The 23,438-nt window shown below is 42.4% G+C and overlaps 1 protein-coding gene across 4 annotated transcripts in view; it reads right to left on the bottom strand.

Moving 5' to 3' along the window:
* The window catches only part of col23a1b (collagen type XXIII alpha 1 chain b), a 135,867-nt gene that overhangs the window by 12,342 nt on the left and 100,087 nt on the right, over positions 1–23,438 (bottom strand). For 3 of the 4 annotated variants that reach the window (XM_008277707.1, XM_008277705.1, XM_008277704.1), the window contains exons 5-12: positions 22,265–22,291; positions 13,797–13,823; positions 13,686–13,712; positions 10,752–10,778; positions 9,807–9,833; positions 4,295–4,369; positions 2,509–2,625; positions 50–76 (exon numbers count right to left, since the gene is read on the bottom strand). In XM_008277707.1, the coding sequence (XP_008275929.1) occupies positions 50–76; positions 2,509–2,625; positions 4,295–4,369; positions 9,807–9,833; positions 10,752–10,778; positions 13,686–13,712; positions 13,797–13,823; positions 22,265–22,291 (354 nt within the window). The remainder of the gene's footprint in view (positions 1–49; positions 77–2,508; positions 2,626–4,294; positions 4,370–9,806; positions 9,834–10,751; positions 10,779–13,685; positions 13,713–13,796; positions 13,824–22,264; positions 22,292–23,438) is intronic. The other variant, XM_008277706.1, reaches the window with a different exon arrangement.

The following is a 23,438-nucleotide window of genomic DNA, read 5'->3' on the forward strand; positions in this document are numbered from 1 at the left end:
AACACGCTTCATGAGCTGTAAACACCTCATGGGTATGAACTACACTCACCTCAATGCCATCACGACCTGGAAAACCCTGAGGAGGACAAAGGAGAGGCTTGGTTATTGGTTCAACTTTGGGGAAACAAAGACTTAAAGCATTTTGGCCACTAGATGGCGCTGTTCAACAGGGAAAACAACGCAGGTTATGGACTTTGGTTTCTTCAAGTGATAGCTCTAAGCTGGACGACTTATGGACAGATGATGAATTAAAGGAAAATCATGAACAACTAAGTAAAGAAAAACACAGATGCTCCAATGCTCCAATGCAAGGTACAACTGTATACTTTGATGAGAATAAAAAATAGGTGAATTATATGTTTTGGGCTTTCCAGTCAGCAGATTTCAATCAGCTGGAAAGCTCTGAGTGATTTGGAGCAACATGTGGATGTTCACCACCATTATCAAAACACAAGTGAAGCCATATGTTTGGTGCCAGGGCCCAAAAGAGTTTCTGAGACTTAGAGAATCCATGACAGCTCATAGCAGTTCATTGAGATGCGTTGTGTTTATCTTTCCTTTAATTTGTCACCCATGCACCATAAAGAAACTTTTTTTCTTTTTCTTCTTTTAGCAACTGGCAGGAGATGGATGTGAAGCTCTGAAAATGGACGATAAGCCACTGCTCCATCGGGCAAAAACACTCAGGAGTATTTCAAGCTCGCTTTTCTGGCATCTGTCCATCAGTGATTTGGCTAATTTAGGTAAACAGACCTATCGTGGCCGTCTGTGAGGACCAGGTGGACGTGTGCGCGGAGCAGCGAAACATCTGCTATGAAGTCATCCGTGGCAAAGTCGGCTTAGTGGGATCTTGTGCAAGAGCCCTTCATTTCTCTCTATTGCTTTCCCACACACACTATCAAGTAGTTGTGTTTACTCGATCACTCAGTGCACTGTAATAAATGCTTGATATAAATTGGAGGTTGTTAACTTTCTGCTCCGTCCTCATATTTTACAATAACGTGCAGAAGCTACTTAGATGTTTCCCAGCTGGCCTTCTTCCTCTTGCACTCCGTCTGCACATACAAACTGTCATCCCGATCCCCTCTTCTGCTATGTGGTCCTTTTTTATTTCCATCCTCCAGCAGCCTTTTAACCTCTTTTCTCACCCCTCTTACCTCCTACTCATCTTTTGATCTTTCCCTCCACGGCAGCGGGAAACAAATTACCGTTGCAAATAATTTTTAGCACTTCTTTTATCCCGAGTGCAGGAAAGGGGGATGGATGAAGAGCAGTTCAGATGTCAGATACATTTCCAATTATAAACGACACTAAATTTACTTGAAATAACTTCCTCCACCTAGACGTTTGATATTCGTTATATTATTTACCCACACGTCCACCAAAGCAGTTTAATGTATCCACGCACCACACAGAAAGTCGTTCATTCACTTCTGTCTGCATCATAAACAATAAAGGTTGGAGGACAACAACCTTGCAGGCGGACTCACTTACTTTCTCCTGCTCAGCCTACTCAGACATCTGCCCACAACATGGAGCGGCTCCCTGCGCCACTCTGCTTTGTTTTGCTGTTTTGGGGTTTTGCAACATCTTTAATCAACTTGAGGAGGACATTTGCAATTGACTAGGTTACAAGACAGGCCCCTCGTTTCTCAGCCCGTCTGTTTTCTGTCATTTTTCTGAGCTGTGCTGGCTTTCTTCTGTTGTTGGTTCAGTTCTCAGTTCTCAAGTCGCTCACAATGAAGCCAACATTTTTCACTTGAATCCCTTGCTGTCCCGTGCCAGTTGAGGGTAACAGAGCGTTTATTGCCTCACTTAGATAAACAAAAATTACCTTCATAGCCTGCTGCTCTCTCTTCAATTCAATAACCGCAGTTTTAAGCTGCCACTGCATATGAAGTGAAACTCTGGGAAGCAGAAAGTTAATTTTGAGAAACAAAAACTGCCTCAGGCGAGGAGCACGCTATTGTTCGGTGAGACCGGCAAACTGCCCATGAACTCGCCGCAGTGCCATATCTGTTTCAGCGCGCACAGCGACACAGTTGTGGTGGGAGGGTGGGAGAATGGGGGGCGTGTTGGGGGAACTTTGTGGCCGCTAACTTACACGAAACAGATGAAGCCAGGAGTAGAGTTGCTATTCTGGGACTTTTTTTAGGTAAGCCACAGCTCCCTGGCAAACCCGGAAGAATGAGAATACGGGTTCACTGCAATTAGCTGTGTAGACCTTGACCCCCTTAATACATGTGTATAAATGCACATTTGTATGTAGGATACGCAGAAACACAGTTTGCAATCTGTCACACTCTTGCGGTTGAGTTTACAGTTGGAGTAACAAAGGCCCTGCTGACTGAGGTGTTTTGAGTGACTGTGTTCTTTGTGGTGTAACCTTAGTTTGAGGGCGAGAGCGACGGAGGAGGACAATAACAGCAACTAAAAGCAGTGTACTGGTGTACGGTTTGTGCAATCGGTGTACATTTGGAACTTTGCAAAGTGAAGAAATGCTCTTACGGGCTCTCCAGCTGGTCCACGAGGTCCGTCCTTGCCGGTGTTCCCAGGGGGGCCACGGGGACCAGGGGGGCCTGGAGGACCGGGAGGACCAGCAGGTCCAGCCTGGCCCTGATCACCCTAATGAAGAAAAAAAAAAAAAGAAGAAAGAAGAAGAATGAGGGTAATAAACACAAGGAAACAAAACAACAACAAACAAAACTTTAAACCATGAAAAATCAAAACAGGTCAAAAACTTTTGGTTTTGCAATAACTGGGAATAAATCTGGTCGGTTGCCTGAACTTCTTAAATGAATCAGAATTATCACCAGGCCTAAACATCTGTAACAAATATCTAAAATATTACTCCTTAAACTTGCATTAACTGATATGTTTGGTCAGTTGGTTGCAGCACAAACAAGAAAACATCCTGTACAGGTTATATGTTGAACATTCTAACAACCATTTGTTCATGCATTTCATTCATTCTGCTTTAACTTGGAGTCGTGTTTCAACCCATCCGTTGAATGTAAAATGTAAAAACTTCCACTTATTTTAGCTCCACTCTGGTCACCTCTAACTAATAAGAAAAACATTTGTTTCTTGAGCTGCTAAATTCTCCACTATGTTAACTCGGTAGTTGTAAATGTCTTCAATACTGTTTTTTTTTCCATTTTGCTGAAACAATTGCCTGAAATTACGCCAGTGAGATCAGCAACACTGTTTTAAAACAACAAATCTCCAAAGGCTAAAACAGTGAACTGCAAGCCACTACAAACTTCTGTAAAACAAATGTGAAACTGCAGAGTCGGGGGATGATTATCTGTGGGCTTCTCGCTACGTGTCACTGATTTCACAAACACATTGATTAAAAGCAGCTTTGAATACGTTTGATACTTCCACAGAAATCCACAAATCTTTGTTAAGTTTTCTGTCATCAGCATGCAGCTTGTTAGTTTAATTTGCCACAGTACGAGTCCCTTTTCTTATGATAGATGGGACTTGACAGTGACCACGCAGGGAGACTGCAATTGGCCAATACAAGCTGTTAGACAGTCACAAAGTCATGCTGACAAATGCACTCTCACACATGAGAAATTAATTGAAAATAACCTCATCTGTTAAATGATCTGTTTGTTTTCTGTTTTCTACATTAAAATCATTTAATTCTTTGATTTATATCTAATTGGGATATATATTTTGTCTTTGTGAAGTCTGAGACGCTCATATTTATGCCAAACAGAAACCACTTAGGTCCTGGTTTTGTCTCTACAGTCACATGGTGACACTGCAGACATGTGGTGCATTATGGTTTGCTTTGTTGAGGCAAGCAGCGTGGTACAGCAAGCCCTTTCATGAAAGTTACCAAGGCCTCACAGCAGAGTGAAAGCTTGTTTCCTTGCACTGACTATCATTATGTCTCTATTAACCACAGGTTTGAATAAACTGTCACCAACAAACAAAGCTTTTCTATTCTCCTTGACAATAAGAAATTAGGTTAACGAGAAGCACACGTTTCTTGAGCCTTTCTAAAATATGCGGTTCATCATCCGAAATGTTCTCCTGTTTTTTTTAGAGCTTTTTAATTTCTTCAAAGCAATTTCCCTTCATCAGTCATGCTCTTAAAATTAACCAAAACAGCACAACCAGAAAATGATTAAAAAAAAAAACATCATCAAACAGGAGATCAATTTTATGTAACGTGACTGAAAGGGGTGAAAAAGTGGGAAAAAAAGGGGAGAACATGAGTAAGAAAGGGTAAATGGTTAAAGTGTTAAAAGAGCACACATGCCTTTTAGTTGTGGTCTACCTTCAGAAAGCGTCTCTGAAAGCTGCTGGACTGCTCTCCAGAGAGAAAGCCATGGTCATATCGGGGGAAAACCATCTAAGATGCAAGAGGTGCATCGGTGACAAAAAAGTAGCAAAGGATACAAGGAAAGGGTGTAAAGGAAAAAAGAGGAGAGGGCATGGAGGGGAGAGAGAGATGAGAAAGAGGTAAGCGAGAGAGGAAATCAGAAATCTGTTGTTAAATGAGAGTTCAGAGAGGAGAAAAACAACTGCTGTAGGAAAAAACAGATGAAAGGTCAGCAGCATCTGGAGCTGGAAGTCGAAAGAAAAATGCTCATTCGCTCATCTTTCTGCAGGGATAGTGAAAGATCAGCTGCCGGACAGAGCGGTGGCTGCTGGAAGGACCGAGGACCAATTCTCTGGGAGGAACAAACCTTGACAGTGAGGATCTGATTACTGTGCAGACCTGCATATGTGTTGTAGTTAGGAGGACCCTGAGGAGAGGGGTGACAAAGGGAAAGGTGAGCAATATAGTGAAAACTGCAAAGGATTTAAACAGCTACCTGGATTCTGCACACCCGATGCATATAAAAATGCATCATCTGCAAATAGTGAGACATAAAACCTACAAGTGTGGACCACTAACTGTCCCCTTTGCCCTTTCAAAAACAATATCTCAGCCTTCCATTCAAACACATATTCAGCTGTGTATGTGTTCCATTTAATGTCTTCCCATCCTTCCACTGGCGACCAAACCAAACAGAGGTGGCTCGATTCTTTCCAGTCAACAGACAATAAATGTGTTGATTGTCTGTCAAGCTGAAAGAGCAGAGTTTTTCTGCCGCCGCAGAGCTTGGAGCGCTGTGCTGCTTCTCTGGTTGAGTTCCCGCAAAAACACATGGACGGGAGGGAAGGATGGAGAGACGGGATGGAGAGGAGATCTAAGAGGGGACGAGGGGGGAGGAAGAACAGCAGGGGGACGGTAGTGGGGGAGAAAGAAGGAGAGCTGCTAGAGAGGTTTCTGCTAACAGGCTGCGGTGAGAGCTGGATAGCTGAGGTTTTTCTGACACCGCAGACCCCTCCTCATCCTCTCTTTGCCTGTACACCCTCTCTACCCACTGTCACATTCACTCATTCACACCGTTCCCACCATGAAGACCACATACACATGTGCTCCTTAAACATCTCATAGGAGACTAGGCTGTTCCACAGTGGGCTTCCCTTTTACCTCAATCTCATTGGACGCTCAGGCCAATACGAAGGCAAACAGGCATTCAGCCTCGGAGCCCTGTCTCACCATGGCTTGTTTGCTGTGCGGGAGGTAAAGGGAGGATTTGGCGTGGGATGAAACCCCCATCATGGTTTGTCTTTTCAATACAGCCGGCAGACGAACCTAAACATGCAGTGAGTGTCCTCGGTATAGCAGTGCGGAGATTTGGAAAAATGGCCACCAGCTTTATCTCTTTCAGTAAAAGCTGCTTGGTAGAAAGACACAACACAGCACACAACCTTTCGTCACGTGATTTTGGTGGTTCTCTAACATCTGATTTTGTTTTTATCCTGTGTTTATAATGGACCAGATTGAGCCTGACAATGACACCGAAAATGATGGATTGACAGGAAGGCACAGCTTGACAAAGATTCATGGCTGCCTCCTGTTTGTATCCTCTTATCCTCTCGTAGAGTTCAGAGGTGACGCTGTGTACAATGCTGAAATGAGTGAAAGGTGATAACTGAGCCTTCACTCTCTCAATGCACCACCTTTTATCAGCCTCGGTGGACCTGAAGTGCTTTGATTCAAAGCTGCTCAAAAAAAAAAATCATTCTTTAAGCACTGAGAAAGCAACAGTTTTTCACTTGTTAACCTATTTAACCTTTTTTTTGAAAAAGCATCCTGGGGGCGCCAAAACCTCATTCACAACTACAGTAGCTTTAGGAGTTGTAGGGTTTGTTTTGTACCAAGCCCGGGTCTCTAAGCGATACTCTGAGGTTTTTAGGGGCTGCAGACTTATCCAAGGACATCAAAGCAGCAGAAGCCTCAGCCAAGTGCAATATTTACCATTTGGAAGAACTTTGTAATGCAGAATGCCAAAAAGATTTAATTCTTGCACAAACTATTACCTCAAAATCTGAACGGATAGGCAGTGAATTCAAATTGCTTATACGCACAGATAGGAATCAGGAATTCCCGTTATGTTTCTGAACCGCATCATAAATATTGTTCCACTGGGCAGCCCTGTCAAATTTACACTCCATTTGTGCTTTGCTATAAAACAATAGCCACTCAGTTTCATTCCAATGGTCTTACACACTCTGTTATGCCGATATCGTCGGGCTCCAACTCTTAGAAGCTGCATGACAACAAGGCCAGTCTATAATTATTATTCCACACCATGTCATGTGTTGCCTGTTTGTTAGAGCATGTTGATGATAATACAGACAAGCAGCAAGTGGCTACAAAAAGATTTTAAGTGTATTGAGGGAAACGTTTGGAATTTCTATAAATATCTTCTGTGTGACTATTCTGAAAGCTGAAGTGGCCAACACTCGGAGTTTTGGAACTCAAGAGACAGATTACTGCCAATAGAGAAATTAGATATTTATAGTGGTTATGTGGACAGCAAATAAGTGAGGAGAAGTTATGATTGATAACTGAGCTGGTTATTGGAGAACTCTATAGAATGTTCGCTCTGTGAAACCAATAGCTATGAATAAGGGCTACATGATGATATCTGGATCATTATTGGCCCAACATGAACAGTGACAGACAAAGAGTTTCTGTCAAGGTTGAAAATGTCTCATAAAAATAAATATGGTTTGTTTTACATGAAAGCTGATGTCGTTCTTTAAACAGAATGTGCCGTATAAAGGTTTGTATTTATATCCGGTGGTTCGCTACAGGAGGAGGCATAATAACATGTTTATTTGCCTCCACAAGCGACTCGATGTTCTTAGCAATTAGGTGGAAAAAATATGCGCAAGTATCGGTGCTGGCGTCGGAAAAATACAAGTTGGAAATAACATTTCTGATATTGGCAAAAATCCAACGTCGTGCGTCCCTCGGTGTAAAACCAGTGGTGTCAAGTTGTTCTGGCCTACATCAACTACAAGTTAAAAAGTTTCTGTTGGCCAATTTACCTGATTAGGTGAGAAATATATTTGAAAATGAATATACACTTATACCAAAGGAAAATCCACAAAAACAAATGAACAATATGTTTTCTCTGCATACTTTGGAGCAACAGCTTTTTAAAGGCATAGAACTACAATAACATTATAAATAAAGCCCCAATGTGAATAATCATCAAAGCTGCAATCATTAAGATCCGATTTCAAATGTCTTTGCAGTGTTGCGTGTATGCTTAGAGTTTAAGATTGTCTTTATTTAAATAACCTAAGTGATTAGATAACTATATTTTCCTAATTAAACAGCTAATTATTAAGTAAAACAACATTGCAAAAAGTGTATTTCACATGTTGGCATGCCCAAAATGCTTAAATAACACGATGCTAGATGGAAACGGATAAAACCTACTGACATAAAAGCATAAAAATAACAGAGGTTTGGATGTTTTACTTCAGTGGTTCATCCCCACTTTTATGTGAAGAAGTGACCTGGCCTGATATTCTGTTCCAAACATAATAAAACCAGAAAAAAAACCCACGCAGGATTCATGACTCTTCTCAAGAATCTAAACCATTTACCATGTGAAGCACAGGGGGCTTATTTTAAAAACCACACTGAGTGAACTGGGAGATAATTACATAGATCTCATGGAGGGTGGAATGATATCACATGAAAAGACAGCATGGACCAGATGCAGAGACGTTTCCATGTAATGCAAATAAAAAAAAAAACAACAAAAAAAAAAACACACATAGTTTGGGTGAGACTCGATGGCAGCTTTGGCGTGCTGCCCCCACTGTTGAGTTTTGATGGGGAGGTTTCAGTATTTCCATTGCTCTTCAATAACATCATTTCTCATCTCTGCCTCTGGAGATGTGGGCAAACTCGAACCTCATCACAGAAGCGAGACTGTGTTGTCGGTGCAGTTGCCAGGGAAGCCGCACAGGGTAAACACACTTTTCTTGTGGATTATCGAAAAACTTTGTTCGTGTGCTGAAGGTTACGTTGACAAACCATAACCGTGATTGTGATTACAGTGTTTTCTCCCTGTTTGTCCACATTATTTCCCCCCAGTGTGATAAGAGGGAAGTGAAATGTTGTTTTCAGATATCATAAACACTCCCAAGAATGAAAATTTCTTCTTGACTTTGATTTCTAGTTTGTGATGGTCTGTTTCTCTCTCTGGTCTGGGTTTCAAGCCATTTTCTTCCATTTGTGATGTCCTCCTCCTGCAGTCACTGGTTTAAATTCATGTATACTGTTACGTTTGTTGCCCATAGATGTAAAATAGAAATGGGATTTTATTTGTGTGTCTATGGGTGTTTCCAGTTTCCACTTCTAACCATTTATAAATGAAATATTATTCTTCCTTGTCCTCCACTACATTTATCTGACAGCTCTAGTTTCTTTTAAGATGGAGATTTTACACAATAGATGATATAAGAAGCTTAGAAAATACAAAACACCAATTAAAGGTTAAACCAGTGGTTTCCAAACACTGTGGCTTTTGACATCGTACAAAACTCAGTGTGCAGTCTGCGTCACATGTCGGATGCCTATGAGTTCTTAACAGCTCCACCAAATAGTGATTTTTTTTCCCCCTCTTAAAACATCTCACATGGTTTCATTTCAATAAATGTTCAAGTGATCAAATATCTCACCAAAAAAAATCCAAGATTAGAGAAAAAGCCCTGAAACTGGAAACAGATTTGTGGAATATAAGTTTGTTTTTTTCTTCTTTCTCCTCCGATTAATCATCTCACGACCCCTCAGATCAAACTGGCTCCACCTGCAGCAGCTACAACAGTAACATGCTGCTCATGTTTATGGAGTTTTACTAAAGTAGAACTTCTTATGCATGACTTAAAGTTGTAATAGAGTATTTTACGTTGCTGTATTGGCAGTTTCGCTGAAGGAAAGGATCTGAATACTTGTTCTGCCACTAAAAATACTTGGATTGGATTCCTTGATGCAAGTAACATGAGAGGATCAATATCAATTTAATGTCTGTACTTATGCTTTGTAGTGTAAATGAAACTGAAAGAAAGCCTGGCTCTTTCTAAAGGCAATGAAATTCTCCTAAAATAACCATTAATGCTCACTAATCTAAACTAAACATCAAAAAAGGAAATTCTTTAAGGAGTTTATGTGCCAGACTACTTTGGAAGAAATGCCCAGAAACTGCTTGGAGCTCAGAGGGGTAAAAAGGAAACTGACAGAGACAAAATCACAATTTAAAAAAAAGGAAAACTAAAGCTAGAACAAAGGTTTAAATGGAAAGTCATTTTTAAATTGTAACGATCTGCTGGAGAACAAAACACAGTTTAAGGATGTGCCAAAATGTGCCTGTAACAGCCAAAAACATCTCATTTAAGCTTCTCAGATGAAGACAGAAGACATGACTTACCCTTGGCCCAGTGTCTCCTTGGTCACCCTGGGAGAAAAACAGGAAAATAACAATTGTCAGTCATTATTAGCACTGTATATGTACACAGGACCTGTCATCCAGTGGCTACTGCAGAGAAAGCTGTGACAGACAGGTGTAAAAATGAGTACTTGTGCACGGGAAGGAAACCTCTCAAAGGTCATCTGTCCCCAAACCAGCTCAGCTCATTTTGTGTATGAATCACTTGATAGGCCATAAATGGAATCATCTGACTGGACAAGATCGGTTAAGTAAGTTGAAGCAAAGTTGAAGCGCACATGCTGAGGATTGTCGGTTTCTGATGAGAATTTGGAATTCATGTCCTCATCACAGAGCTACTAGTATGATTACATGAAGGGAGCCAATTTTCCAAACCTCAGCATCATCCGTCAGATGCAATAATCGCAAATCCGACTGAGTCTGACAGATGCTGTTTTCTGCAGTTGCAGTTGCTCTTGTGGTTGCACTTATCTGGACAAGTTTTGCCTGAGTGCAAAAACGAGCACGAAAAATAACACACACAAAGCTACCTGTGTGGACACAAAATGACCACAGGACAAGCCTCCTCTGCCAGCTCTTGCAGCTCTTACGGTTGCTAACATCTTAGGCCCAAGCTGAGGTTCACAGAGCGGGAAAACATCTGGCTATCATCGAGCTATGTGGAAGGCCTGTAAACCTGCTTAGTGCCGTGACGTGAGAATGTGCAGAGACATATGAGCCCCTACATAACTACATGTAATCTATGGCTCATTTGATGGACACGCAGTGAAAACGTGAACGTAGGAGGGCGATGGTGAGGTTGCGTGTGCAGGTGTACTCGCACTTGTGTCTTTCTGAAGCTGTCTGCAGTAAATGAATGTGAGAAATGCATCCATACTGTGCATTGACTTGTCAAGCAGGGCTGCTGAAATCGATATTGAAGCATACCTTTTCTCCCTTGGGTCCGGCTGGTCCCTGTAGGAGGGGAGGAGATAATCAGAGACAGTTGGTCAAGATAAATCAGTCGATCTATCATATGAGCAACATACATCACATCGCAGTGCATCTTCAGCTGGGCTGGAGCGGGGAGTATTCAATCAAACAGTGAGGAAATGCAGTAATACCACTTAATGCAGTCGTGCCATTGAGACTGCTCAATCCTGAGTCACTTTTGTCTCAAGCTGGGGCTGTCTGAGCATATTTCTCAAAAAGAACGCCATATGACACAACTTGCAGTGAGAATCCCTTTTAAGATTTCTCTTTGAGAGATAAAAAACTGTTTTGCTGAGAGATAAAAGTGAAATGGCAACATGTCTCTTTGTTCCTCCACCAGTCGGTCCGTTGGAGGGGAACTCCGAAGATGTTTTAGATGTGGAATGTTACAAACACTAACTAAAAACATGGGGTCTCAAACATGCCTGTGCACTCTCATGCAGTATGTGAGACACTGATACGCAGTTGTGTCGGACAGGCTGACATTGTGTTATGAACACCAGGCGCACAGAATTCCAGCCAGTTTGGTTGAGCAGTGCCCTCGTCTGTCTCCGAGTCTGCTCGTCTCAGTCTGTCCACTGCCAACAAGTGGCACAAGGACGCCAAGTGTGGCGACACCACAAACCACAAACTGGCTGCAGGCCTTCTGTGACTGAGACAGACAGACAGACAGACAGACAGACAGACAGACAGACAGACAGACAGACAGACTACTCCTACCACCAACCATCTCTGATTTCTGCCACAGTCTCTGATAACAGCGGGCAGATCTTACCTCTTGCAGCCCAGTCACCCAGTTTGTTAAACATTCTTTCAGTTTCTTTCCTCTGTCTCTCTGTTCTTCCACTCATCCTGTGCTTTTTTTACCCATGCGCTTGTCCTTCTTCCTGCTTGTTTTCAGTCCTTCAATCCAGTGAGTCAGCAGTGAATCTGCCACGGTATCTACCTTGAAGCCTTCCACTCTAATTTGTACCCCCAATCACTGTCTTCTCTGTCTGCTAGCCATTTTGTCTAGACTGGAGCCGTAATTGTGTTCAGGTCATACTGCTGAAGTGGTAGAGGGGATAAGCAGTTTGATAATGTGACTGGCCACAAGATGACAGACAGCAGCTTATCTCCTGCACTTCTCACCCCTTCAGGTCAACGAGAAGATACTAGCTGGTAGTGACAACACGCCTATATTTGCTTCTTCAGGTGTACCCCACTTCTTGTCTAATGTCGTCTGGGATAAGCTCCAGCCCCCTACCATGGGCCTCTAAAGGACAAGAAGGTACTTCAACTTAAAATATCACAGGAGAAAGATTGTTCTTGCATTCTCCTTTAACGTCAATGCACTTGTTCCACCGATGTTCAAGCTTCACTATCTCTGTGCGGAGGAAGGTCACATCTTGAGGATCCAGATACTCCTCAACAGAATGCATGACCTCATCATCACTCTGAAAATGGTGACCACACAAGTGGGATTTCAGTCTGGAAACTGATAGAAGTCAGACGGTGCAGGTCAGGTGAGTAAGGCACATGAAGCAACAGTTCAAAGCCACATTTGGCTGTTTCTCTCACCTGTGCTGTTCTCTCATTGTTTCAAACATTTGAGTTTTTGTAGACAGTGACATAAGGCTTTACAGCTAACAGTTCAGCCCCAAAATGGGAATTATGCCCCTTGTTTCCAGGTGAGGCCAAGAACTTTTTCCAAGTACCCTTATAACTCCACTGTAGCTAATGGATGGATGGATTTTCTCTTTACTTGAATTTCATTTGAGTCTCTATAATTCAAAAGCCAATACAAACTCATGCCGTGCAGCCCAAGATCGTTCAAACCAACCAGAGTTTATATTAAACTCTAGAAGAGGTTTAAAACTTTGTAGAAATACTTAATATGTCATGGATGTTATTGGGTTGGTTAGTTTTCTTAGTGAGCTCATTTCCACATCAGGTTTAATTTCAATTGCAGCGTTTACGTCCAGCAATATTATTTTTAAAAAGGAAAATTATAGAAACTTGCATGAGGTAACATGTACTAGAGTTACTGATTCATTCATCCACATATAAAGACTTGTTGATGGTTCATTATTTACCTCAGAAGCACAAATCTATCATACTGTCCAACAACCTTTTTCCTTCATCCTCGTTTTTCATCTCCCGCTACATCCCTTGAGTTCGCAGACGACCCTGGTCATGAGGTCTGTGTCACACCTGCTGTGGTTTTACAGCAGATCCTAGGTGATGGGGAGAGTCCTGTTAAAGGACAGCCCCAGCTTGAGGTCTCCTTTAGCAGGAAACAACAGTTTAATGGTGTTTGGAGGGGAGCCGTTCAAACAGCTCTCATTATGCTGCGAGGGGTTTACATTTCAGCGGATGACTCATCCCTCTCATGGGCAAAGCGACCACAGAGATGGGCTGCATAAGGGTGGAGGGTACTATAATGGCTTTTTAAGGAGCCTCTGTTGAGGGTTATAAACTCTTTTCTCTCCCTTACTTCTCCCACTGGTGTGTAACCCATTCGCTCTGCTTCGCCTGTTTCCACGCTACACCTGGGTGTGCCTAGAAACGCAACAGGGTTTCAGGAGAAAGTTGATGGATGGGAGTGCAAAGGGGATTTCAGCACTCGGTTCAGTTGAGCCACGAGTCCCCTGTGGCTGTGAGCACTGGGATAACTTAGGAGGTGGAACAAGAAATAAGATGGCTACCGTGGATTTTTTACTCACTTGCAACAGTCCCTCAGGAACAGTAAAAATGATTGATGAGGTATAGCAAACCATCACCTGTCTTACAGGCCAAATGCCCACCTGGATTCACAGTTAGAAAAGCCTTTAAGTAAGAACTGCTTCAGTGTAATTGATATGTGTTATTAGAAAACCAAATCAAGACAGCAGGTGTGTGATGGTATACCTGGCTTCCCTTGGGACCTGGAAAACCCTGTGAAGAGAAATAACAATTCAAATTATATTACTGTCAGTCCTTTAAATCACATTTTACCAATCTGACTATGAGAATACTTACAGGCTTGCCGTCTAAGCCAAGTGGACCCTGTTGGAAGGCAAATAAAGAGAAATTATGAAAGAACCTGAAATTCATGTCAACACAGAATCATCTCAGGAACAGTTTGACATGTTTGGAAAATGACTGGGAAATACACTTATTCACTTTTTTTACTGAGAGTTCTATGAAAGCATCAATACCCCTGTTACGACTGCATATTATGTTCAGTATAGAGCTAGAGCCAGAAGACAGTTAGGTCTACATGGCTATTCAGTGTGCCAGACAAAGAAATCATCTAGCCCCACACAACCTAGAAGAAAACCACAATCTGTCATTTTAACACTTCATTTCCGTACAGACACAAAGTGTTGATAAGTCAGTTCTGGAGGAGTGATATGACCATTGCCTTCGATCTGTGTGGATTCTCAGTCATCAAGGTCATGGTAATCCGAAGAGCTTCTGTAAAAGGAACCTCTCATTTTGGTTCTTGAAGACTTTACGTCTTTCTTTCAAGAGAATTCTTCGGTTCTTACTGACAGATGAGGAGTCCTCGGTACATATCGCCAACCTCTAATCACAAGACTTGTGGCCCATTTACAACCCAAGAGTCAGATGAGCTCAGGATGTTAATGATGGTGAAACTTTCTGAGAAATCTCAAGCCTGCATATAAGCATCCGACAGACTTTCCAGAGGAGGGGGGTCTTCAGTTATCAGGTACTTACAATGCAGTCTGAGTTTGAGAATTCTCAAAGTTTCACCACCATCATATCTCCTCATCAGTCAGCTGGAACTGAAGAAGCATTTTAAATGAGATTTGAAACATCTTCAAGAACCAAAAAGAGAAGCCCAGTTCCCTTTTACTGACGCTCCCAGTAAACCTCCTGTTTCTGTTCTTTATGATAGATAAGCTACATGGCTTCATGCTCAATGTACACACATAAGAGTGGTATAAATCATTCCATCTAACTCTCAGCATAAAAGCAATTAAGCCTATTTCCAAAAATGTAAAATCACTTCGTCAATGACTTGCTTCAAAACATCTGCTGAGTCTGCTGTGAATGAAGAATCTGATTAAGACACTTGATGTAGACATTTGATTTGAATCCACTGGCAAGATGCTCTTTCTTTTTCAAAAAGTCCTAAACCAGCTGTCAGTTATTAGCATTTCAGAATGTTTAAGAGCTGTCTCCGTATCTCTCAGCAAACAATGGAAATGATCTTAGTTCTGGAAAAAAAACATTTAAGTGGTTTGAAGACAAAGCATTTCAAGTGAGGACAGTAAAAAGCATGTTTTTAAACCACCAAGACAATCAGCTGAAATTTTAGAATTAAAAAGTAGGAAGAGGAAGAGCACTTTGTCTGCGTGTATCCTGCCCCATTTCTGTGTGTGTTGTGTGCACAGTAAAACTCAGACATGAAGGCCTTTCCAGGTCGCTGTGGTTTATAATTATTTAGGATTCTGAATCTAACATGATAGGCTGTGGGTGGATTTGTTCCAGCTGTATTAATCTGCCACACAAGCCCACATCTACTGTGTGTGTGTGTGTGTGTGTGTGTGTGTGTGTTTGTGGTGATGAGATAATCCTTAAGGCAGTTAAATAAGTCCCTATTCAACCTCACTCAAGTGCTGAAACAGCAGTTGGAGTTGTCCACTTTGTTTATCTCAGTGAAAACAGTCGAGCAGTCACTGAACCCCTTCTATAAAGCAACACTCAGTTCAAAGACAAACCTTCAGATCCCTACTTAAACATAAAGAAACGCTTGGCTCTTGGATCAAACTTTCCAAAAACACTTAAATGTGATGTATGTGGTGAAGGCTAATGTAGACTTCCACCTCAAAGACGGCACTTGATGTTAAGCTAACAGTTTTTACAGGGTCCCCTAAGTGGTGGGCTCAACCCTTCACTGTCCTGGAAACCCACATTACCAGCCATCATCTCTGGCCTTGAAAGTCCTCAACAGTTTTGGCTTTTCTATTCATCTCCTGCTTCACCAGACCCACGGGTGCCATCTTTAGCGACGCCCCGTAGTGAAAACCCACCACGGAGTCATCGCTGCCTGCTTTGATGGATGGACGGGGGCACATAGGGACGGGAGCGATATGTGCAGATTATCGCTTGCTGCTCCACCCTTGACAAAAACCTACACGGTCCGACTGCATGAAAGAGATTTATAAAAAAGTACAGTGAAAACCCTTTAAGTCTCCCTATGTCTTTTTGATTAAAGGTCCCTTGTGAAATCAGCAGTAAGTAGCTCAGACTGAAGCGAAACAAATGACTGGGACCAAACAGACGGCAATAATTTCACCGCAACTGTCTCGAGCGAAGAGGAGCGTGAAGCGCAAGGATGGATGCTGCATACAGTACAGGAAAGGTTGCAGTTTCACCACTCTATTAAAAGTAGCACGCTGTGTTTATCCTGTTACAAATGAGTGTGAGAATCTGAATGAGCCTACAAATGTCCCACTGAGTCCCACTTCCCTGCTATCTGGATCCCAAATCTCTGTGTCTATGTGCTGGTATCCAGTGAATGTGTGTGTCCATGTGGTGATATCTCTGCATCTGGGAGCGTTTATCAGTTCCCGGCTCCTTGAAGACTCGTCAGGATGAGTAGACGAGGTGCACATTGCGAGGTCATCGGCTGCTGCAGAGTCTGAACCCGGAGCAAAGAGAGACTGATTTATGGCTGCTAACAAGCGACACAGCAGCCTGTGAACTGTGGGTACAATTGCAGTTGCGTTGTCATTTCCTTTGAGGAGTTATGTGTGTGAAAGGTTTATTCTCAATAATAAAAGCCTGTATGTAACGCCTGACATCTGACATCTTGCCTAAAGGTATAACATTTCTGCTAACTTACTTAGTCGTATTCATTGTGGAATAAAGAAAGACCCAGAATTACTGCAGCTACCTGGAGCAATATTTCAACCAACAATACAGCAGCCCAGGAAGCTCTTCTGTGACTCATAATAAGACACTTTAAAATATACGAGCTTTACTTAAATCAACAACAGAGGTCAGAGGAAGCTTTTATTGGAAACCAGGCCTAAGTAGGGTTTATATAAATAACAATATATGAAGCGCAGACGCCAAGGGATTTGGGTTTTGATGTGTGGCCATTAATATAGTCTCTGTGTTTCTATTTTTTGTTTGGCTGTACTGTACCTACAAGGTAGAAATCGACAGTGCATCAGTCAGCGAGGCATGAAAAAGAGCTGGAATTCAAATAAAATTAGAACTGAAAAAAAGGAGAGGGGTGGGGTTGGGGTGAGGTTTTGGAGGGTTTGGGGTGAGGGGCTGCTTCTCTTCATCTCATACCACAAATGGATCAGCCTAAAGAAAAAAAAAAACATGGTAGGGAGGGAGGATGGAGGAACACTGAAGAGAAAAACTGAGAGCTTAATGTTAAGAAAAAGTGAGAAAATAGGCCCAAGATCACCACTGAAACCTCAAGGAAATGTGGGAGAAAATGAAATAACGCCTTTTTATGCCAGAGTGGCTCTTTGTGTGCATGTCTAGTCTGCAGATACCATCTTGTCCTTCAGCATCTCTCAGTAGATGCAAAAAAAAAAAAGAGTTTCGACTCACATTCCCACCAATTAGAAGGCTTTTAAACACATTTCTGGAAAATAACTAGGCCTGCAGGAGGGCACACGTCTGTGTTTGCGTATGTGCAAATGTGCACACTGATTCATGCGTGTGTGTGTCTGCTTGCATGTGCGTGTCTCCTAATCCTAATGAAAAAAGGGGCGAGGGGTGTCTTTTCTGTCTTTATTGTGCTCCCCATAGAGCAGACTGGTAATTATCCAGTGGGGTGTAATTGTTGAGGATGCAGCATGAAACGTTGGTGTCTGCACATCAGAGCAGACGCCTCAGCTAGAAACACACATGGTAATGTGTCGCACACATTAGGCTCAGCTTAATTTGGGGATGTCAAGATGAAGGAAGACGGGGGAGAAGTGAGAAAACCCTCACGACTCTTCCACTTTCTTTCCTTCTCTTGAATGCTACTTTTTTTTCCTCTCTTAAATCTTTTGGCAGCTTTCACATTGCCTCAAGGACAGGGCTCGTTGTACATGTGCAGAATTTTCGAGACATGACATTTTCCTTAAAAAACACAGTGGCTTCGAAAACAACCAAAGATCACAATAAAGCATACCAGAGCGCTGTGTGTTTGGGACAGAAAACTACGGACATGTTGTTGGGTGACTGTCTGGCTTTAATCTGTGCTCAGCAGCCTGGAAGGCAGAACAATGGAGGCCTTGGCCCGTTTCTGCTGAGCGAGGTCCGCTGTCTGTCACAGACTGGCACTCTCGTATAAACACACTCGTGGCTGGGCACGCTGGCGACTGCGCACATGAATGAGAGTCCGTTGGTGTGTGTGGGGATGTGTGTTTATCCCTCTGCACTGATCTGTCAGTCCGTCTGACTTTGATTGTTTGACAGCGGGAAGGCTCTTTTCTGAAAACTCCCCTCGGCTGTGATTTATGAGGGGAAGAAGTGGCACGAGGTTACATGAGGAGAGAAAACACACATCAGCACGCACACATACGCACGCACACTTATCGCGGTGTTATGCTTGAGATACACACAAACCACATTTCATTAACACTGTTTATCGTGTTACTGGTGATTCGCTGGAAGTGGACCGCTGCATGGATTAGTGTGATGAGCTCGACATGTGTGTGCCACCTGAATGAAGTGCAGCTCATGCTCACTCATACGCTGGCAAGCATGCGCACATGCATGCACATACGTTACAGGACAACTGGTCAGTGGTGAAAGAAGTAGTATTTTACTGAAGGAGATGTTGCAATACCACATTATAGAAACACTCTGCTACACATAAAATCCATACATTTTACTTTAAGTATCAAAAGTAGGAGCAGTGTTTCAGAAGACTGTATCACCATCAGCCACAGAATTAAAACCACCTGCCTAATACTGCAAAAAAAAAACACCCTGACCCATTAAGGGACAGACACCACAATAACACTAAAGGTGCCCAAGATGTTGGGAGCAGATCCTTTAAAGTCCCTGTCTGGTTGTTGATTTAACTTCTAAACTCATCTCTGTGCATCCAAGTTACACAAAAATATTGTAATCCTCTCATAAAATGGTTTAGATGTAACTCTACATTGATTCTGAAGAAGAAGAAAGATACAGAAAGTCCCTGCAAATCGACAGGATTGGTTCTGTAAGTTTGGAACCCTGAAAGTCTTAATCCGCATTTTTGAAACGGTCATCAGAACATCGCAGTTTGAAGGTGGAAATGTGTCACATGGCACTGACTGTTTATTTTGCCCATGATCGGTCCTCTAGAATTTCAAAAAGACCATATGCACATAGTAACAAGGTACAAAAAAACTTGACTTTACTGGATCAGACACATCCCACAGCTGCTCAATCAGATTGAGATTTTGGGAGTATGTGTGGCCAAATAAACACCTTGAACTCTTTGTCATTTTCATCAAACTATTCCTTAACAATTTCTGCAGGGTAGCAGGGAGATTATCCTGCTGAAAGAGGCCACTGCCATGAAGGAATACTGTCGCCACGAAGGGGTGGTTTGCAACAAGTAGAAAAGTAGCATCCACAGGAATGCCAGGACCCAAGGTTTCCCAGCAGAACATTACCCAGAGCATCACACCACCTCTGCTGCCATGCCTTCTTCCCATAGTGCCTCCTGCTGCCATCTCCTCCTCATGTAAATGATACACATGCAACTGGCCGTTCACATGATGTAAAAGAAAATGTGATTCATCAGACCAGGCCACCTTCTTCCTTTGATCCATGGTCGGGTTCAGGGACTCTCTTGCATATTGTAGGAACTTTCAACATGGGGACTCTGACCGGTCTTGGTACACCGTGTGTTCAGACACTTTTCTGTCATATCCAACATTAGCTTTTCAGCCATTTGTGCTAGAGTGGTGTTTCTGTGGGGTTATTCCACACTGGCAGCCTTCACTCCACTCATGACGGTGTCACCAGTTTATCAGCTGTCCTCCCTTAGATCACTTTTGCAAGACACTAACCACTACACACCAAGAACACCCAACAAGACCTGCTGGTTTGGAGATACTCCAACCCAGCCGCCCTCATCAAAGTCACTCTAATCCTTGCATTTGCCTATTTTTCCTGCTTCCCACAACTTCATAAACCAACAGGGATTTTAATACTGTGGCGGATCAGTGTATATTACTATTGATGTATTAACGTGTACATCACTTTAAGGGTGCAGCTTGTAGGGATAGAGCTAACTGTTTTAACTTTAAGGTGAAGTAAGAGACACATTTTGTTTTATTTTATCTCATATTTGCCTAAAATAATACACGATACTTTACTTGGTGATCATCTTTTGTATTATTTGTTTAAATCTGCAAAATACCTACTGTAGAGGAGTTTCTTTCTCTGAAATGTAGTGGAGTATAAGTAACCAGTATGTACAGTATAAATGCAAACTTGATTAAATGCACTTAGCTAATGTGCACAGAAGTGTTAAGTCCATATTAAAATAAGTGCTAATGTGCACAGTCACAACCTCCTGGCTGGTGAGAGCTAAAGGCTGGAATTGGCACAGCGTTTAATTCACAGAGACATAATAGGGGTGAAAGAGGACAAGAAAAAAAAAAAGACTGGAAAGCGATCTCGCTGTTTGTTTTAACAATGGAAAAAGAAAGAAAGACGCCTTGTTGGCACAAGTCTTTGGCACATTACAGTTAGCACCGCAACGCTCTCCAGTAACTGACCTGACTCATTTGTGTTGATTTGCTCATGCCCTCTTCTTATGAGGAGAGCATGTGAGCGAGTGGTGTGAAAACATATCAAACACACACACACACACAGACCTCTGACCACTTCCACAGTTCTGGCCTTTGTTGCAGAGATGTACATAAACTGTGGGCGGCTGGATGGAATCCACATACGTCTGCACATATGGACGCAGATACACAAACACTGCTACCCAACAGGAAGAATGGGCCTTTTTAAACTCCGATGTGCGAAACTTGATCATCTCTGCTGCTGCTCAATGAAATGATATGCTGTCCACGTTGACTGCCAGTATGATTAATTTGCTGTTGTTTCGCTGTAACTTCATACACGCAGTCATCATACCCACATATATGCACCACAACAGGAAGCTGCCTCTTACACTTAGCAAACAGAGCTTCTCCAGTTCGACTATTGCTTCATGCATGTAATTATATCGCTGTAAGGATTGATTTCATTATGCTAACTAGACTGGGACCGATTAGCCAGATTATGCAGCTTTAAAGAAATACATGATATCATTCGATCAACATGATGTTTTACAGTTTAAAACGACATAAAATTATAACTCTGGCAATGACGACAGTGACCAAGGCGATTGGGGTCACAGGCAAACAAACACAAATGTGCACACACTTATCTGTGCGCTCGGTCCACCTGTGTGTAATTAGCAGCAGGCATTTCCCGTCAGCAGAGCGGTGCAGTGCCAGGCAAAGCAGGCTGCATGGGAATCTGCCTGGGAAGGAGCCCCGGCCCCAGAATTCCCACTAAGCCCGACGCAACCAACAAGACGCTGCACAGTACAGCACTGAGTGACTACTGTGGGTCACCAAGGCAACCAAACAGTCGGGCCGCATAACAGCGAGATGCACGAAGCATGTGCCGATGCCCTGCGAACTGCACCACTGCGGATACTCGCGCTTCCTGTGAATCCAGCTGCTCATGAAGCATCAGCTCTTGAACCATGAGGGTGTATCTGCATTAGATGATGAGAATCTGATGATGGCTAAACCACAAATCGCCAACAGATCCATGAGCCGTTTCACCTCATCAGTTGTGGAGCGCGTCTAGGGGTCTAACAGACCACTAGAGGCCACTACATCTCTGGATAACATGAGAACCGGCTCTCTGCTTTGTGGAAATCAGTAAACTTCTTTCCATTCAGTAGTAATAGATGTACCCAGCTGTATTATTCAAAGAGAATTAGAGCCCATTGAGAAGGCCATGATTTGTGCCTTGTGGATGAATGTTTCACATTTTCACTGGTATGGTTTACAATCCTGTGGTTTATGTTTACTGACGATTTCGTCACACGATTACTCATTTATGCCTACTGCTCTTTATGTTTGCTCGCTTTCATATGTGCTCTAAATATGCTGAAGTTCACTATTCACTACCGTGAATCAGTGAGTTGTAACTCTGAAAAGCTGTCAAAGGGAGATAAAAGATCGTACTGTATGTCTGCTTGTGCTTAAGTGTCTTTGTATTTGACTCAGTTCTTAGTCACGGGGCAGGATACATCATCGCTGGTTAATAAGTGCTGAAAATTTGCAAGAGGAGGAAGGCGAGGAAACTGGGGATGATTAAAGGTAATTTGTTCAATAAAAGCAGATGAGAAAACACAAGAGCCGACAAAGCAGCAGAGATAAACAACAGAAGAGGGAAGAGAGACAAGATTAGGTAAACTGAAGAGTGACAGGATAAATAAAAATCTAATTTACCGGGTATCCATCGCGTCCAGCCTTGCCCTGGTGAGGTTAGACATTGAAGCATGAAGCACTGAGACAAGTTTGAAGTGAAAGCAACAGCTGCACACAACACACTGTATTTACATTGACTCGTCAGGTCAACACATGACCTGATGCCCTTTATACTAAAAGCAGACAAGTTGTTAATGATTTAAAAGATAACAGTTGAGTTTTTAGTGATTTGTGCAAAAGATTTAGTTGTGGAATTCAGTAAATGACTTTATATGGAGTCTGAATTTGCAAATTTTTATAATTTGATTCCCAAGTTTTAGCCAAATCTATTTTTTTTTTTGTCATCTGTTTGCATCTGCTTTCAAAATTAGGAATTTTTGTGTTTACATTGAAAGCAACCAGCATGAAAACATTAAAATGCATTCCTTGTGTTTTCTCCAGCCAATGTACGTTACTCAGACAAAACACACTGACAGATTGTTCCTTTCTGGTGTAGCAAGTGACTGTCCATTACCACACCTTCCCATCAACTTTATGGGATGTTTCATGTGTTCAGGAAGAAGAAATTATACGTCATTTCATGCACACTTAGTGCAAAACAGATGCACAGACAGTTTCCTCCAATCAAACCATTCTCTGGACGTTAAAAATGTCAAACACGCTGTTCTAATGTTTCTGGAAAAACATTTTTGTCTCTGCATATCTGATCGGTGCCACATGCGACCAAAAATATGTTTACATAGATATATCTAAAAAAGACAGAAATTCTGAAATGGGTCACTCTTTTCATATTGGTCACAACATTTCAATTTTACATTAAAACCTGAAGGCAGCAGCCATTTTCACTTGATACAAATCTATGTGTGTTTTATTCGTTGAGTGTGTGAAAATGTCAGCAGGAGTTACTGTCCCACACGAGAGAATAACTCGCTAATAATAAGTCAGCCCTCCTCAGCCAATATCATGAAACACACACACGCACATGCACACACACACACACACACACACACACGCACAGACCTACACACACACACACACAGTTCCCTAGGTGGTCCATTTTTTATTGGCGTGCTCTGTGGATCCACGTGTGAGTGAGTCTGTGACAGTTTGTGTTCATGTTTTACTGCTGTGGGAGAAAAGATGATTTCAGGCTCTACTACCTGCAGTTTGTAAAGTGTGAAGGAAGCTATGCAGT

This window comes from Stegastes partitus, unplaced genomic scaffold, assembly GCF_000690725.1.
Source record: "Stegastes partitus isolate 25-593 unplaced genomic scaffold, Stegastes_partitus-1.0.2 Scaffold106, whole genome shotgun sequence".
Lineage (NCBI taxonomy): Eukaryota > Metazoa > Chordata > Actinopteri > Pomacentridae > Stegastes > Stegastes partitus.